The sequence below is a fragment of the Hemiscyllium ocellatum genome, chromosome 6 (genome assembly GCF_020745735.1).
Source record: "Hemiscyllium ocellatum isolate sHemOce1 chromosome 6, sHemOce1.pat.X.cur, whole genome shotgun sequence".
In the NCBI taxonomy this organism is placed as follows: Eukaryota; Metazoa; Chordata; class Chondrichthyes; order Orectolobiformes; family Hemiscylliidae; genus Hemiscyllium; species Hemiscyllium ocellatum.
The window spans coordinates 90,744,320-90,762,585 of record NC_083406.1 but is presented as its reverse complement, the minus strand read 5'-3'; the positions used below and the strand labels follow the sequence as shown (position 1 = coordinate 90,762,585).

At 40.8% G+C, this 18,266-nt stretch overlaps 1 protein-coding gene across 7 annotated transcripts in view; it reads right to left on the bottom strand.

Moving 5' to 3' along the window:
• The window catches only part of LOC132816485 (protein furry homolog), a 397,881-nt gene that overhangs the window by 267,416 nt on the left and 112,199 nt on the right, over positions 1-18,266 (bottom strand). Inside the window, exon 1 of one of the 7 annotated variants that reach the window (XM_060826130.1) lies at positions 2,501-2,573. The exons of the other annotated variants lie outside the window; for them this stretch is intronic. Coding sequence (XP_060682113.1) covers positions 2,501-2,561 — 61 coding nt within the window. The 5' untranslated portion in view covers positions 2,562-2,573. Of the gene's footprint in view, positions 1-2,500; positions 2,574-18,266 lie in introns of those variants that run through there. 7 annotated transcript variants of the gene reach the window in all.

Sequence of the window (18,266 nt, the reverse complement as noted above, 5' to 3'; positions counted from 1 at the left end):
TATTTCAGATCTCCAGCATCCACAATGCTTTGCTTTGGATTTTCGTCAGGCCCTCCAGTTCTGTTTTTATTTACATTTGTTTGGGGGTGGTGTGGCTGAGTGGGAGCAGTGAAAATAATGATATACTTATGTTAAAGTAGGTCAGCCTGATTTTCTACAAAAGCTAAATAATGTAGACACTGAAAATCTGAAATGAAAACACAAGTTCCTGGGATCACTCAGCAGATATGACAGCGTAAACAGGCCTACATTCCTGGCTTCATAGACAGGGACATCAAAACCATGGTGACGGGCGCATTAGGAAATTAGGAGGAAAAATGCTTTAAGGTGCTTCCCATACATCCTTCCAACTGTAAGGAAATTCTCATGAAGAGGAGAAAACAAAGTTGACTCTGCAGGGAGATGGGTGACTATTAGGACAATTATCGCTCCACTTACAGGGCATTTTGTAAATGCAATGCCAAATTATCACCATTGGAATGACTCCTATTTAATGTGAAATGTAGACTTCTTGGGAGACAGTCGAACAATTGGTGTGTGTGTGGGGGGGAGGAAGGGTCTGTGTCAGTGATTGGAATTCCAATTGTTTTACATGTAAGATGCTAATTCATTGGAGGATATTTAGAGATGATTCACTTGGATGTTCCCCAGTATGGAGAGATTTTCTTATGAACAAAGACTAAATAAGTTGGAACCACACTCACTGGAGTTTAGAAAAATGAGAGGTGGTCTCATTGAAACCACATTGGATATTTATGGGGCTTCCTGATGAAGGTCTTATACCCGAAACGTTGATGCTCCTGTTCCTCGGATGCTGCCTGAGGTGCTGTGCTTTTCCAGCACCACACTCTCAACTCTTATGGGGCCTGGACAGAGTACAAGTTGAGACAATGTTTCCCCTCATGGGATGGTTTAGGACCAGAGGGCACAGTCTCAGAATAAAAGGGCACTAATTTAAGACTGAGATGAGAATTAATCTCTTCTCTCAGGCGATTGAGAGTCTTTAGAACTTGCCACATAGAGCTGTGTGGGCAGAGGCCTTGTGTGTATTCAAGGCCAAGATAGATTCTTGATCAGTAGAGATTCAAGGGTTATGGGTTATCAATATCACTTTATGTATATACTATGGAACACTGCCGCTTATCAGAAAATTATTTTTGCAGCAGCCGTGATCAGATTCGAATCGCAGAGCATGTTCGAGGGAGTCTGATGGTCTACACTGTTCCTATTTCGTATTGGCTTATATCTCCTTTCATTTCCACAACAGTGAGGAGTGGAAATGCAGTTCTTTTGACTCATTCAGTAATTCAAAGTTGCAAACTTTGAAACTTACTTTTCACTGTTTCTTTTAATAGCAGCTTTCTTACAGCTCTGAAAATACAACATTTTCAGCTTCACCTCTCTGCTACCATGATACAAGTGATCTATGTTTAAATGGCTAGCTCTGACTGCACACAAAGACACTTATGAGGTAGAAATCGCATGAATATGCAAAGCTAACCTGTACACTCAGGCATTTACATATCTCCAAACAATGTTGGTCATCTGTACCATTTTTAAATACATACTATGGAACACTGCTGATTATCAGAGATAATTTTTGGCAGCAGCCTGAGTTGCTCTCAGATATTTAAATCAAAGGTAAATGGATTCAAAACAGTTGCAATGTCAGGCCTTTCAATCATCTTAATGCAAATAAAATTGAATCAGACAATTAAAATTGTGTTTTCTTACAGAATTCTGCTCTTACTGATACGTTTGCACTAGCATCGCATGGGTAAGTTAATACTGTCAGGTGCTGGTTCCTTATTTAGTACAGCAACAGCTATCAACACTAAAGAAAATGAATTCATTTCATATAAGCTTGCCAGACCTGAATTCAATCTCCCTGAGTAACTAGGCTGTTGGACTTCTTTCATTGATACATATACTTACATACTGTTAAAATATGCTCTTAAAGCTATTGCTTTTCAAGTGGGCCCACTATTATTTTTCTTTGTTTTGAAACTTTACATCTATCTGTGGAACTAAGAGGAATTCATTTTAAGAACAAAAATCAATACCAAATACTAACAATTACCAAAAAGGAACAGTGGAAAAAAACCAAAGCAGCCTTCAGGCCAAAATTTAATCTTTGAAATTGGATATAACTGCTGAAAAGGTAGCATTAAATGATTTAGAAAAAAATTTCATCAGCATTGCTGTGATTTAAAACTGCAGATGTCTTCACCATATCACTCAAAAGGCCAAGTAAACAGTTAATTTTCTAATTCAAAGCAATAATCTAAAATTATTTCATTAATTTGAAATAATTTATTTTACAGTCTTTGGTTATGCTATAGTTACACTGTAATATTAGCCATTCATTTTATTGTTTTATTGTTGCTACCCTACTTTGATAGACAACTTTGAAACAACTTTCAAATTTTCTTTTGTTGCTTGTAGTTCATATCGCCTGTCTCACACAAAGATTAAAAATGCTACAGTACAGAATACCTACCAAGTCCTTTTATCAAGCTGATCACAGTGGCTTTCCTCCAGCAAGTTGCTGTAATCTCCATTAGATCCTGTTTATCTGTGCAATGTAATTGCTGTAAATTTCTCCAAGCTAAAAAGAAGTATTTAAATATTTGCTCAAGCATGTTGTCACCCGTTTCCTGTGGTAAGTGGCACAGGACACAACGTTTGCCAATATTTTGGCATTTTAAAAATAAAAATCAGTTTTGAAGAGACTTTTGTTGCAACACAGCCTATGCCTTTCTGTCGGTAGTTGAGCTTTCCACAACTGAAGGTCAGAGAAAGGACAATTTTTAGCTGAAGTACATGATGATGGACTACAACATGCATGGTCGCTGAACATCTATATTTATCCAGTACCCGCTAAGCTGTGGATTATTAAATGTCTAAAAGTGTAGATGGCACTAGTGCAGTTGTTACTCTCCAAAATTATATCAAATATTTAGTGTACTATTTAAAGAAATGCAACTAAACACTGATAATTGTATATGTTCATTATTGCTGATACACCAATACTTCACATACTAGAGGTTTCACAGAATCACAGAATTGTTATGGTGCAGAACATGAGCATTCAACCAGTTATACTGGCATTGGCTGTCCAACTGATCTTTATGACTGTGCCATATCTGGCCTTTCCTGTAACCCTGCATATTTTTTCTACATATTTTTAATCAACCTGCTCAGATGTGTCATAACATACCTCTGGAGTAGGTGGGGCTTACACCCAAGTCTATACATTATTTGAATAGAAACAATTAATAGACCCTTGAATGCCTTGGCTGATCCTATCTCATCACACTTTCAGGCAAAATGTTCCAGGCACTAACCACTGGCTAAGTGAAAAGCAAATCTGACATGCATTTGCTGCTTTTGCAGATTGCTTCAAGTCTGAGCCCTCTCATTCTCAACACTTTTACGAGTGGAAACAGTTTATCCTTAACTACTGTCTAGATCCCTCATGATTTTGAAAATTTCAAACAAATATCTCTTCACCCTTTTCCTCTCCAAGGTAAACAGTCCTACCGTTGCCACTATATCCTCATAACTAATATTTCTCTGATTCATAACTGAATCATTCTTATAAATCTCTTATAAGACCATTAGACATAGGAGCAGAAGTAAACCAGTCAGCCCATCAAGTCTGCTCTACTATTCAGTGAGACCATGGCTGATCTGATAATCTTCAACTACACTTCCTTGCCTTTCCCCATAACCGCGGATTCCCTTACTGATCAGAAATCTGACTACCTCACCCTTCATATACTTAACAACCCAGTTTCAACCGACCTCTGTAGTGAAGAATTCTTGCAGAAGAAATTCCTTCTTATCTCTGTATTAAACATGTGACACCTTATTCTGAGATTTTGCCCTTTGGTCCAAGACTCACCTGCAAGGGGACACAACTTTTCTGTATTTATCCTGTTAAGTCCTCTCAGAATATTGTATGTTTCAATAAGGTTAGTTCGAATTCTTCTTTGTTCCAACAAGTATAGATCTTGTGACCTCTTGTCACAAGACAGTCCCTTCAGTCCTGGTGTCAGCCTAGTGAACCTTCCCTGGATGGCCACCAATACTAATAGATCTTTCCTTCATTAAGGACTCAAATCTGTTCATGGTATTCCAGCTGTGGTCTGACTTATATTTTGGAAAACCTCCCTCCTTTTATATTCCATTCCTATTGAAATAGAAGCTAACATTCCTCTGCCTTCCCTGTTACCTGTTGAATTTGGATGAGGATAACCAAATCTCTCTTTCACCAGCTTTCTGCTGTCTTGTACCATTTAAATAGTATTCAGCTCCTCTATTCTTCTTGCTAAAGTGTTTAACCTCACACTTCCCCACATTATGTTCCATCTGCCAAGTTTTTGCACAGACACTTAAGCTGTCTCTATCCCTCTGCTGACTGTGTAACATCCTCACCATTTGCTTTCCCATCTATTTTTGTGCCATCCACAAACTTGGCAATAGTACATTCACTTTCCTCATCCAAGTCTTTTATGTATATTGCAAATACTTGTGGCCTCTTATGCACTCTTCCAATATGTTCACATTGCTGAAGCATGGTGCCAGAACTGTACACAATACTCCAGCTATTAGACTAGTGGTCTAATACATGCTTAGCATCAGCTTCTAGTTGTTGCATCTTATGTCACTATTAATGAAAACTAGAATAATGTATGATCTATTCCTGCTGTTGCCATCGGTTCTGCCACCTTTAATCACGAATGCACATATATACCCAGGTCTTCCTACATCTACATATCCTTCAGAGTAGTACACTTCATTTTAACCTATCTCACCATGTTATTTCTATCAAAACCTATCACCTCAGACTTCTCCACATCAAACTTTATCTGTAACCTATCAGCCCATTCCACCAACATGTCAATGTGTTTTTGAAGTTCTACACTGGACTTCTCACTACTGACAATTTTTGAAATTATTCCCTGTTCACTAAGATCCAACCATTAATTTCTATCAGAGGAAACAAAGGTCCTAATGTTGACCTCTTGCAGTTGAATTAAGAGCATGTTGCCAAGTGTTGAAATCCCACAGGAAATTCAAGAACACAAAGCAAGTACCTGAAGCCATTGCAAATTTATTTTTTTTACACCATAAGCATTTATTACACGTCAAACAAGAACACTTCTTGAGTAAACTCAGTTGGGATACTGCAACAACAGCTAATGGGTTGTTATTTAATATAATAAAAAAGTTCCAAAGCACTTCACAGGGACAATGAAAGCCAAACTTTGATACCACATGAGATAGTAATCCTTGTGGTCAAAGTTTTGATCAAAAAAAGGGTATGTTTTGACAAGCTTCTTAAAGATTGGTGAAAAGTTTAGAAAGAAAATTATAGACCTTAGGGTCTAGAACACAAGCACAGAACAATGTGGGAGGATACAATGTGAGCAATATGCTTTTGCATTCATCAGAGTGCATGTTGGGTAGGGACACTCTTTCCACTGAATGTTGACCAAAAGCATATTTAGCATCTTTTATGGGGGTGGAGGGGGCATAGAATTGGGAAAGTTTCTCCATTATTTTACCACTGCAGAATCATTAGCATTTGGAATTTTAAGAGGTCAGATGATTGCAGTAAAAAAAAGGCACATACCATCCACAAGAGATCCAGAATGGGAGGCAGTGTGCCAGATCTAATGACCTGAACACTAATGGAGGAGGTAGACAAGTCACAAATCCAGCAAGTGATTGCAAGGGAGATTACATGCTGGTGAATGTGGCAGGTAGGGTTAGGAGGAGGGTGCACAATACAGGTAGTTCTTCTATAATGCGATGGATGCATTCTTGTGCAAGTATGCATTATAGAAAAATCATACTTTAGAAGAAGGACTTAAAGTACTGGCAATGCAATTGCATTACAGCCCACATGCATTTTAAAAATTCACATTTTAGAAATTCGTCAATTGTATTACAACGAATTCGCATTATTGAAACACGTTATAGCTGAACGACCTGTATGTTAAAATCGTAAATTACTGGAAAAATTGCTGGCAGCAACCGTGAAGAGAAAGCGGAGTTGATATTTCAGATCCAGTGACCCTTCTTCATAACAGTTCTGAAGAAGGGTCAGTGGACCCGAAACATTAACTCTGCTTTCTCTCCACAGGTGCTGCCAGTCCTACTGAGTTTTTCCAGCAATTTATAATTTTCTTTCCGATTTCCAGCATTCATAGTTTTTTTTTGTTTAGACCATGCTATCTTATATGCTTCACTGATGGAGGGATTGATGACACCTAATTGATGACACTTTCATCCATCAATGATGCTGGGATTTGAGAACTGTCACCATTGGGTCACATCTCACAATGGACGAAATGTTGCCAATGTGGACCACAATCTACATGTACTCAACTCTAATGTTGAAGGTTACGTTAACCATTCTTGCTTTTCTTTCCTATCCTAACCCCTAAAGAACCTTAAAGACTTTCTGCCACTGTACAAAAGTCTTCTACCACAATAGTGCTCTCAGTCCTAGCAGCTCAGAAAGCATCCAAAGTTATCCAAGGGAAGGGGTTAAACAAATTAATAGTCTTTTCCACCACATCTGAATGAGAGGAGGGAGCAAAACAATCTAAATGCCAGAAAAGATTCAAAAAGACCCCATAACATAATATTTCGGTGCACAGGTTTATTCCAGCATGAGAAAACAGTGGAAGACGAATTCCATGAGTAATATCAAGTGAAGATGTGTCAGGTATAAACAATGGAGTGGAAAGTTTTGGTAAATGTGCTAATATTACTTGTGGAAGTGATTTTCTGCAAAAGTGGGAAAGTGGGAAGTAATGTAACTGGAGTACAGACTGTGGTGATGCTTTGAATGTCTGAATGACTGGAACCTCTGCAACATTAAGGCTTCCTGTGTCTCACCTTGGAGAAGTTCTCCTCCTCTCTCGATAAAGATCTCAGTGAGTTTCTCCCTCACTGCAACCCCTAGTATTGTGCTGAGCTTTTCCAGCACCACTCTTGACTCCAATCTCCAGCGTCTGCACTACTCACTTTTGCCTTCATGTGTCTCCCTAACACGTCCTTACACCTCTCCCAGCACTGAATCCCCCACATCCACATACTAAGTCTTAGAACATCACTTGTCACCGGCTACCATCCTGAGAAGGACCCTTTGATTCCCTACTTTCTGTCAGTTTCTATCCAGGCTAGCAGCTTACCTCTGACACCAAGGGCCATTATCTTACTCAGTAGCCTCCTATGTGGCACCTTGTCAAAGGCCTTCTTGAAGTCCAGATAGATAACATCGATTGGCTCGCTTCAGTCTAACATGCTCATTACTTCCTCAAAGAATTCTAGCAGGTTTGTCAGGCATAAACTCCCCTTGATGAAACCATGCTGACTTTGCCCTGTTTTTGCATACATTTCCAAGTATTCAGAAATCTCATCCTTCACAATGTATTCCAGGATCTTACCCACGACCAAAGTTAGGCTAATCAGTTTGTAACTTTCCATCTTTTACTTTTCTCCCTTTTTGAACAGGGGTGTCATGTTAGCAATTTTCCAGTTCTCTAGGAGCCTCCTTGATTCTAGCGATTCCTGAAAGATCACCATGAACACCTCTGCTATCTCTTCAGCTATCTCCCTTAGAACCTTGGGGTGTATTCGTTGTGTGAGAGAGTCATAGAGAAGTACAACACGGAAACAGACTATTCAGACCAACACATCCATGCTGACCAGATATCCCATTGCAATTTAGGCCTACCTGCCAGCACCTGGCTCATTTCCCTCCAAACCCTTACTATTCATATACCCATCCAGATGCCTTTTAAATGTTGCAATTTTACTAACCACCACCACTTCCTCTGACAGCCCATTCCACACAAGCACCACCCTCTGTGTGAAAACATTGTCCCTTAGGTCTCTTTTATTTCTTTCCCCTCTCACCCAAAACCTATGCCCTCCAGTTCTGGACTCCCCCACCCTCAGGTTAAAAACCTTGTCTATTTACCCTATCCATGCCCCTCATGATTTTATAAACCTCTATAAGATCACCCTGCAGCCTCCAACGCTCCAGGGAAAACAGCCCTAGCCTATTCAACCTCTCCCTAAAGCTCAAATCCTCCAATCCTGCCAACATCCTTGTATATCTTTTCTGAACCCTTTCAAGTTTCACAACATCTAGAATTGCACGCAATATTTCAAACGTGGCCTAACTAATGTCCTGTACAGCTGCAACATGACCTCCTAACTCCTGTACTCAATTCTCTGATCAAAAAAGGAAAGCATACCTTCTTCACTATCCTAACTACCTGCGACTCTACTGTGACTACTTTCATGGAGCTATGAACCTGCACTCCAAGGTCTCTTTGCTCAGCAATACTCCCAAGGACCTTACCATTAAGTGTATAAGTCCTGCTAAGATTTGCTTTCCCAAAATGCCGCACCTCGCATTTATCTAAATTAAACTCCATCTGTCACTCCTCAGCCCTTTGGCTTATCTGATCAAGATCCCATTGTAATCAGAGGTAACCTTCTTCACTGTCCACTACATCTCCAATTTTGGTGTCATCTGCAAACTTACTAACTATACCTCTTTAAGCTCACATCCAAATCACTTATATAAATGAAGAAAAGTAGAAGACCCTGTACCGATCCCTGTGGCACTCCACTGGTCACAGGCCTCCAATCTGAAAAACAACCTTCCACCACCACCCTCTGTCTTCTACTTTTGAGACAGTTCTGTATCCAAATGGGTAATTTTCACTGTATTCTATGAGATTTAACCTTTCTAACCATTATCCATGGAGAATCTTGCCGAACGCTTTACTGAAGTTCATATAAATCACGTCTACTGCTCTGCCTTCATGAATCCCCTTTGTTACTTCTTCAAAGAACTCATTCAATTTTGTGAGACATGATTTCCCACACACAAAGCCATGTTGACTTTCCCTAATCTGTCCACGCCTTTCCAAATACATGTACATCCTGTCCCTCAGGATTCCCTCCAACAACTTGCCCACCACCAACATCAGGCTCACTGGTCCATAGCTCCCTGACTTATCCTTACCACCTTTATTAAATAGTGGCCTGAGGTTAGCCAACCTCCAGACTTCCGGCACCTCACCTGTGACTATCGACGATACAAATATCTCAGCAAGAGGCCCAGCTTCCCACAGGGTTCGAGGGTATACCTGATCAGGTTCTGGGGTTTTATCCATTTTTATGTTTTCAAGACATCCAGCACTTCCTCCTCTGAAATATTTCAAGGTGTCACCATCTATTTCCCTACATTCTATATTTTCTATATCCTTTTCCACAATAAACACTGATGCAAAATACTTGTTTAGTATCTCCCCATCTCCTGTGACTCCACACAAAGGCCACCTTGCTGATCTTTGAGGGGCCCTATTCTCTCCCTAGTTACCCTTTTGCCCTTAATATATTTGTGAAAACCCACTGGATTCTCCTTTCAAAGCTATCTCATATCCCCTTTTTGCCTTCCTAATTTCCCTCTCAAATATACTACTGCCTTTATACTCTAAGGATTCACTTGATCTATCCTGTCTATGCCTTACATATGCCTCTTTCTTTTTCTTAACCAAACCCTCAATGTCGTTTGTTATCCAGCATTCTCTAGCCTTTCCTTTCACCCGAACAGGAATATACTTTCTCTGGACTCATTATCTAATTTCTGAAGGCTTCCCATTTTCCAGCCATTCCTTTACCTGCGAACATCTGCCTCCAATCAGCTTTTGAAAGTTCTTGCCTAATACTGTCAAAATTGGCCTTTCTCCAATTTAGAGCTTCAACTTTTAGATCTGGTCTATCTTTTTCCATCACTATTTTAAATCTAATAGAACTATGGTCGTTGGCCCCAAAGTGCTTCCCCACTGACACCTCAGTCACCTGCCCTGCCTTATTTTCCAAGAGTAAGTAAAGTTTTGCACCTCTCTAGTAGGTACATCCACATAACTGACTCAAAGTTTTCTTGGACATGCTTAACAGATTCCTCCCCATCTAAACCTTTAACACTATGGCAGTCCCAGTCTATGTTTGGAAAGTTAAAATCCCCTACCATAACCACCCTATTATTCTTACAGATAACGGAGATCTCCTTACAAATTTGTTTCTCAATTTCCCTCTGACTATTTAGGGGATCTATAATACAATCCCAATAAGGTGATCATCCCTTCCTTATTTCTCAGTTCCCCCCAAATAACCTCCCTGGATGTATTTCCGGGAATATCCTCCCTCATTACAGCTGCAATGCTCTCGCTTAAAATAATGCCACTCCCCCTCCTCTCTTGCCTCCTTTTCTGTCCTTCCTGTAGCATTGGAAGATTCCAATGATCCAAAAATGTGAATCCTTCTCCCACACACCATGCATCCTCAGCCATGCATTCATCTGCTCTATCCTCCTATTCCTATCCTCACTAGCCCGTAGCCCCAGGATTCGATTAGATTAGATTACTTACAGTGTGGAAACAGGCCCTTCGGCCCAACAAGTCCACACCGACCCGCCGAAGCGCAACCCACCCATACCCCTACATTTACCCCCTACCTAACACTACGGACAATTTAGCATGGCCAATTCACCTGACCCCGCACATTTTTGGACTGTGGGAGGAAACCCACGCAGACACGGGGAGAACGTGCAAACTCCGCACAGTCAGTCACCTGAAGTGGGAATTGAACCCGGGCCTCTGGCGCTGTGAGCCAGCAGTGCTAACCACTGTGCCACCGTGCCGCCCACAAATTCATCCAGATACTATTCATCTCGAGGACCTCATTTTTAAATTCCTGTCTAACTCTCTACATTCTCCCTTCAGAATCTCATCCCTTTCCCTTTCTATGTCATTGGTTCCAATGTGTACAATGATCTCCTGCTGGGCCATTCTGTACCCTCTCTGAGACATCCTTGATCCCCACACCAGGGAAGCAACACACCATTCTGATTTTTTGCTGCTGGCCAAAGAAACGTCTGTCTGTGCCTCGGACTAGAGATTCCCTCACATAATCGATGTCTTGGAACCCGACAAACCTCTCATTGCATTAGAGCCAATCTCAATATCAGAAACTTGGTTTTCGTGCTACATTCCCCTGAGAATCCATCATCCCCATTTTCCAAAACTGCATACTTGTTTGAAATGGGGACTGCCACAGAAGACTCCTGCACTACTTGCCTACCTCTCTTGCCTTTCGAAGAGTTAACCCATCTATGTGACTGTATCTGTGACTTTTCCCCCTTCTTATAACTGCCATCCACCACACCCCATTGCTCTTGTAATTTCCTCGTTGCCTCTCAATGTCATTCCAACCGTTCTATTCGATCTGATAGGATTCACAACGAAAGACATTTACTGCAGATATAATCCTCTGTAACATGTAAACTCTCCCTAAACTCCCACATCCGATAAGACGAGCATATCTCTTGAAGGGCCATTTTTGTTTCTTCCAATAGGCAGACCCAAAAAATAGTCCCATCTTATTCCTCTGCAAAACACTGCTCCAGGCTAACTTAACACTTATTGCTTATATATTTTTAAGTTTAAGCAAGAGACATATCTCAATAAAACATATAATCAAGAAAGAACCCACTCTATTCACTATTGCAGACTCCCTAAGGCCACACTTAAAGCTATTCTCTTGGATGGGCTGGAAGGTTCATTTCCAGGTGTTTCATCAACCTACTCAGTAACATCTCCAGTAGGCCTCCAGACGAAGCACTGTTGATAATTCCTGCTTTCTATTTATACGTTTGAGTTTCTTTGGGTTAGTGATGTCATTTCCTGCTATTTTTCTCAGGGGGTCGTGGATGGGGTCTAACTCTATGTGTTTGTTGATAGAGTCCGGTTGGAATGCCATGCTTCTAGGAATTCTCGTGAATGTCTCTGTTTGGCTTGTGCTTGAATGGATGTGTTGTCCCAGTCGAATTGGTGTCCTTCCTCATCTGTATGTAAGGATACTAGTGAGAGAGGGTCATGTCGTTTTGTGGCTAGTTTTCTACCTGTTCACTTATCTGTTTCTGTGCTGTGACCTGTCCCAAGCAGGTTCCTCCAAGATTAGTTGTGAATTTCATTGTTTGTTAATTTTCCCAGATGCACTCCAATGTCCAGCGATACATGAATTTATCAGCAAAGGTAGTGACTACGCAGATACACTGCTGTTTCAGTTAACAGTGTGGGTTTCGTTGTCTCTCTCCTGCACTGACCATGTGCTTCCCTTGTCTGTTCCTCTCCCTTTTAAAAGTGTCATTGTTTTGACTTTCTTCTTCTCTCAAGTTCCAAAACAATGCAACAACATATAAAACAGTAATTGCTGCTCCTACAATTCAAGGAAATCACCTCCAAAACCTAAAATATCACAAATAAGAAGCACCTGTTACAGCCATAAAGTTTTACCATCCTTCGTCTTGGATTACCCAGTCCATCTGCTCCAAGTTATTTATCCACCTTCAGGCCATTCAGTTTTGCTAGCACCTTCTCCTTGGTGATGGTCACCATACTCAGCTCTGCCCCCTCACTCTCTTAAATTTTTGGGATATTATTTGTATCCTCCACCATAAAAACTGACATGAAATAATTACAGAGGAACCTCGATTATCCGAATATCAATTATCTGAATATCAGATTATCCGAAGGGGATCTCGAGGTCTCCATAGAAACATTACATCAAAGAACTGTTTCAACCCTGACTGCATTTTTTGTTTACAGGTACAATGATTTAAAATGAACTCGGCTCACTGAAATGCTGCCAAGAACAGTCCTGGGCAGTCCAGGCACCGTCTCTAAATGACTGACCTCCCGTCTTCTCTCTCCCTCAACACTTTCCCTGGAGTTCTACACAGGGGTGAACCCTAAAACACCCCCTTCCACATATAATCTCTCCAACATTGTCCTGTACAGGGCAGAGGTGGAACCTGTCAAAAAGTTGTATGTGTGTCTGTATGTGTCTGTGTGCACATGTTCACAGACTATTTGGAGACTTACTCCACAAAGGCAGCAGCAGTCTCACTGTTGGTGTCCAGTCCGGCTGCCCCGCGAGGGGGGGATTAAGTGAATCAGATGATGGTTGAGAATGGATGGGTGTGCAGGATTGGGGAGGCGGTGTTGGACAGAAGCAGGGTGGGAGTGGACAGGGTAGCAGTGTTGGATGAGGTTGAGGGCCAGTGGGGGATTGGGGCAGACAGGGGGCAGGGTGGGAGCTGAGGGTGTTGGGGGCGGGCAGGGAGCAGGGTGGGAGCAGACGGTGTTGGGGACGGACTGGGAGCGGATGGGGGGGTGGGGTCTCGTGCACAGTGAGCTTTTGCCTAGTCTCCTGAACGGGAAGCAGACTTCGCAGAAAACTCCGAGCCCCAGAGGAAATCGATTAACCGAATAATCAATTATCTAAACAAAATAGTGCTCACCCATTTCGTTCGAATAATTGAGGTTCCTCTGTACTCAGTTCCTCAGCCATTTCTTTGTTCCCCACTACTATCTCTCCAGTGTCATTTTCCAGCAGCCCAATGTCCACATTTGCCCTTCTTTTGTCCTTCATATACTTAAAGAAACTCTTACAGTCTTCCTTTATATGACTGGTTAGCTTACCCTCATTATTTAATCTTCTCCCTTCTTATTTTGTTTTTTTGTTGCCCTCTGTTGGTCTTTGTAAGCTTCTCAGTCTTCTGGTTTCCCACTGCCCTTTTCCCAATTATATGCTTTCTCTGCTGCTTTTATGCTATTCCTTACTTCCCGAGTCAGCCATGGTTGCTTGATCTTCCCTGTACCACACTTCTTTTTCTTTGGGATGAATCTCTGCTCAGTCTCCTGAATTAGTCCCACAATCTCCTGCCATTGCTGTTCCACTGCCTTTCCTGCTAGGCTCCTCTCCCAGTCAATTCTACCCAGCTCCTCCCTTATGCCTCTATTATGGTCTTTATTCAGCTGCAATACTGTTATCTTTGATTCTATCTTCTCCATCTCAAATTGCAGAGTAAATTCAATTATATTATGATCACTGCCTCCTAAGGGTTCCTTCACCTTAAGCTCCCTTATCAAGTCTGCCTCATTGCACGACAATAAATCCAGTGTTGCCTTTTCCCACGTGGGCTCCAACTTAAGCTGTTGCAAAAAGCCATCTCCACTGGACACTCCACAAATTCCTTTTCTTGCAATCTACTACCAATCTGATTTTCCTAGTCCAACTGCACACTGAAATCCCCCATGGTCACTGCAACTTTGCCTTTCCTTCACTTCTTTTCTATCTCTTGGTGTATCTTGCATTCCAGCTCCTGACTACTGTCTGGAGGCCTGTACATAACTCCAAGTATGGTTTATCTACCTCTGCAGGTCCTCAATTCTACCCACACAGATTCTATACCATCTGACTCTATTTTGTGGTTTACTATTGATTTAATTTCATTTTTTATTCAAAAAGCAACCCCACTCTCTCTGCCCACCTGCCTATCTTTTCGATAGGATGTATATTGTTGATTATTCAGCTCTCAATCCTGATCTCATTGCAGCAATGTCTCTGTGATGCCCACCACATCATAGCTGCCAATTTCGATCTGCACCACAAGCTCACTTCCCAAACGCTAGTCTAAACAGACTAGTCAATTTAATACGTCATTGGGAAAATGTTAAAGTTATTGCAAGAATGCAATCACAAAGTATTTAGAATTACATCATGTAATCAAGCAGAGTCAGCATGGCTTCATGAAGGGAAAATCATGCCCAAATTTATTACACTTCATTAAGGAGCTAACAAGCAGGGTAGATAAGTAGAAACCTGGAAATGCAATATATATTGGATGTCCAAAGACATTTGATAAGATACCACACACCTACTTAATAAGATAATGACCCATGTAAGTCTTATGAGTAGTACATAAGCATGGATTGAACTGGCTAGGAGATAAAGAGTTAGGAAAAGAGGAACATTTTCAGAATGGCAACCTGCAACTAGTGAATTGCCACAGGGATCACTGTCCAATTATCATATCCTTGAATACTCTGTTGTTTACCTGGCAATGTTTAATCTGTGCAACTTTACAATCTACACCCATAGCTTTTATAAAGCAATGTGCTTTGGTAAGTGGCATTTTATCAAACTCCTCCTAAAAATCCTACCACACTACACCTATAGGCTCCCCTTTATCCACAGCACGTTGTTCCTTTAATGAACACTAATAAATTGGTTAAACAAGATTGTCGTTTGTTGAGACCATGCGGCCTCTTCCTGATTACCCTTAAACTTTTCCACATGCTCAGCTACAATTTCTTTAATGATTGATTCTAACACCTTCCCTGTGACAGACATCAAGCTAACTGGCCCACAGTTTCTTGCTGTCAGTCTTCCTTACTTCTTCAAATAGAGAAAATTATATTTGCTACTTTTCGGTCTGATGGGGCCTTTGCAGCAAATGTTGGAAAATTAAAAGACGCATCTATTATCCATTTTGTAACCTCTTAACTCACCAAGATGAAGTCCACCTGGATCCAGCCCACGTGTTCAATGTTTGCTTAATCTTCCTGGTGATTTCAATTTCATTAAGTTTGTCCATTCCTTCAACCTCCTGATTTAAAACTTCTACTGCAAAGATTTTTTTATATCTTTTCAAATACCTGAGAAAGTCTTACCAACCATTTTTACAATTCTAGCTAGTTTCCTCACACACTCTAACTTTCTCCTCATGATTAGAGTCACAAAATTATAGAGCTGTACAGATCCTTCATCCATGCTGATCAGATTTCCTAAATTAATGTAGTCCTATTTGCCAGTATTTGGCCTATATCCTCATAAACCTTTCTTATTCATATACTCATCCAGATGCCTTTTAAATGTTGTCATTGTACCAGCCTCCACCACTTCCTCTGGTAGTTCATTCCATTCATGTGTGAAAAATTGACCCTTAGGTCCCTTTTAAATCTATCCCTACTCACTTTAAATCTATATTCTCTAGTTTTAGACTCCTCCACCCCAGGGAAAAGACCTTGGCTATTTACTCTATTCCTGCCCCTCGTGATTTTATAAACCTTGGTAAGGTTACCCCTCAGCCCCTGACGCACCAGGGAAAACAGCCCTAGCCTGTTCAGCCTCTTCTTATAGCTCAAACTCTCCAACCCTGGTAACATCATTATAAATCTTTTCTGAACGCTTTCACATTTCACATCCTTCCTATAGCAGGGAGGCCAAAACTGCACATGGTACTCCACTACTATGCTGTTCTCTGCTGTTCTTTAAATTCTGAACAATCATCCGACCTGCCACTCACTTTGGACAATTATACATATTTTTAAATCAAGCTGTTCAGATTTGTAACAACACCTCTAGAACAGGTGAGCCTTGAAGCCTCATCCTTTAGGTTTAATGTTTTCTCTAACTTCTTTCATTAACCACAGATAGTGGATCCTTTCTTTCAAATTTTTCTTTATAGTAGGAATATGTCTATTCAGAGCATTCTGAAACTTCTTCTGAAATGTCTGCCACTGTATCACTATTGATCTATTCCTTGGTCTAGTATGCCAGTTCACTTAAGCTATCAGCTATAGGAATACACTACTAACTAGGAGCCAGGAAAAACTGAAAACACTGAGGTAATGATTTCCTTGCAAACACATGTGAATTTTCTAGCTTAAGTCAGCATAAATTCAGGAACAACTATACAGAGTAAAATGTATTTAGCCTGTTGTTAAAAATCAAAGAATGAAATATGAGATGATGCCATAAAAAAGATGGTAATTGCCCAGTTAGAATCTTATAACTACAGACGTATTCACAATGAAATGGTTTGGCCGAGACTTCACCAGTCTGCTGAAGAAGAGTTTAGGATGGATTTGTATTATTTTAAAAACAAAAACTTGTTAACTCTTGTGTGTTGCTTTGTACCAATTAAAAAAAAAACTGTGGTGTCTAGCAAATTAATGCTTTCCATCTGAGTTGTAGTTTTATATTAATAGAGCATCAGTAGTTATTGAGGATATGCATGAATCCTTCTAATTCTGCTTCTGACAGTCCAATTACCTCACATGTCAACCCAAATATAGAAGGTAATGTTACTACATGTCTGCATCACCTGATAAATGAGTCAGTGAGAAAGATAAAGCGGTCTGCGAGAAAATCTGTGTGGACTCTAGGCTGCATTGTGCCATTAAGGTTCCCCCAACAAAGCCAGAGACAAAAAACATTTAGCAATACTGTGACCTTCAGGGCTACTAGCATCAGATGTTGCAGCAATCAGTTAGATTCAACCTCCCTATAAGCATCTCACAAAGAGAGGTCACAGTAGCTCCTGACAGCTGATGTCTCCTCCAGCACTCTTTTAGTCATGAGGGAAGACTGCAGCATATTAGTAATGTACAGGACAAGTAATACATCACTCCAGGCTAATTGTCTTTTTGGAGGGTGGGGGTACTGTGGACGGCATGTGTTCAAGTCTCAATATAGCAGCTGGTGGAATTTGAGTTCACTAAAGTATATTTGGAATTGAAAGCCAGGCTTGTTAAGGGAGAGAATGAAATTATTATCAATTGTACAAAGAATCGGGATTTGCATTGATCAGAAATCAAACTGGACCAGTCACTTAAAAGATGTAGCTATAAAAGCAAGTTAGAGACTTGGAATTTTGCAACATCTATAGAATCCACCAGGCCCAGCATTCTCAAAGGTCCATCTCACCCTGGCAATGGTTTTCTACAACCTCTACCATTGGGGAGAAGGTATAGAAGCCTGAACAAATGCAGGTTTTGAAACAGCCGGTTTTGAAACAGTTTCTATCCTGTTGTTTTTAGAATACTGAAGGGACTCACAAACTCAACATTCGCCTGTACCTGTGTTTTGTTTTTGCTGCTGTTTCCCTAATTATTTACTTATCCATGCTATTTAACTCTGTGATCTGCCTGTAGCTCGCAAAAAAAGAAAGCTTTTCGCTGTGCCTCGGTCCACGTGACAATAAATTCAATTCAATTCAATTAACTCACTTCCTGTCCACCATGTGCAAGGCAGAAGGAAGGAGTATATGGAACATTATTCATTTGTCTGTTAGAGTGTAGCTCCAAAAACACTCACGGAATTTGACACCATACAGGACAAAGCAACTCCTTGAATGGCACTCCACCTTCAACACTCACCCCCTCCATTACTGATGCACAATGGCAGAAGTGAGTATCATTCACAAGATGCACTGCAGTAACACAAAGCACTGACCAAACTCATTACCACGTCTTCAACTGGAAGGACAAGAATAACAGATGCATGAAAGCACCACCACATGCAAGCGTCCCTTCAAG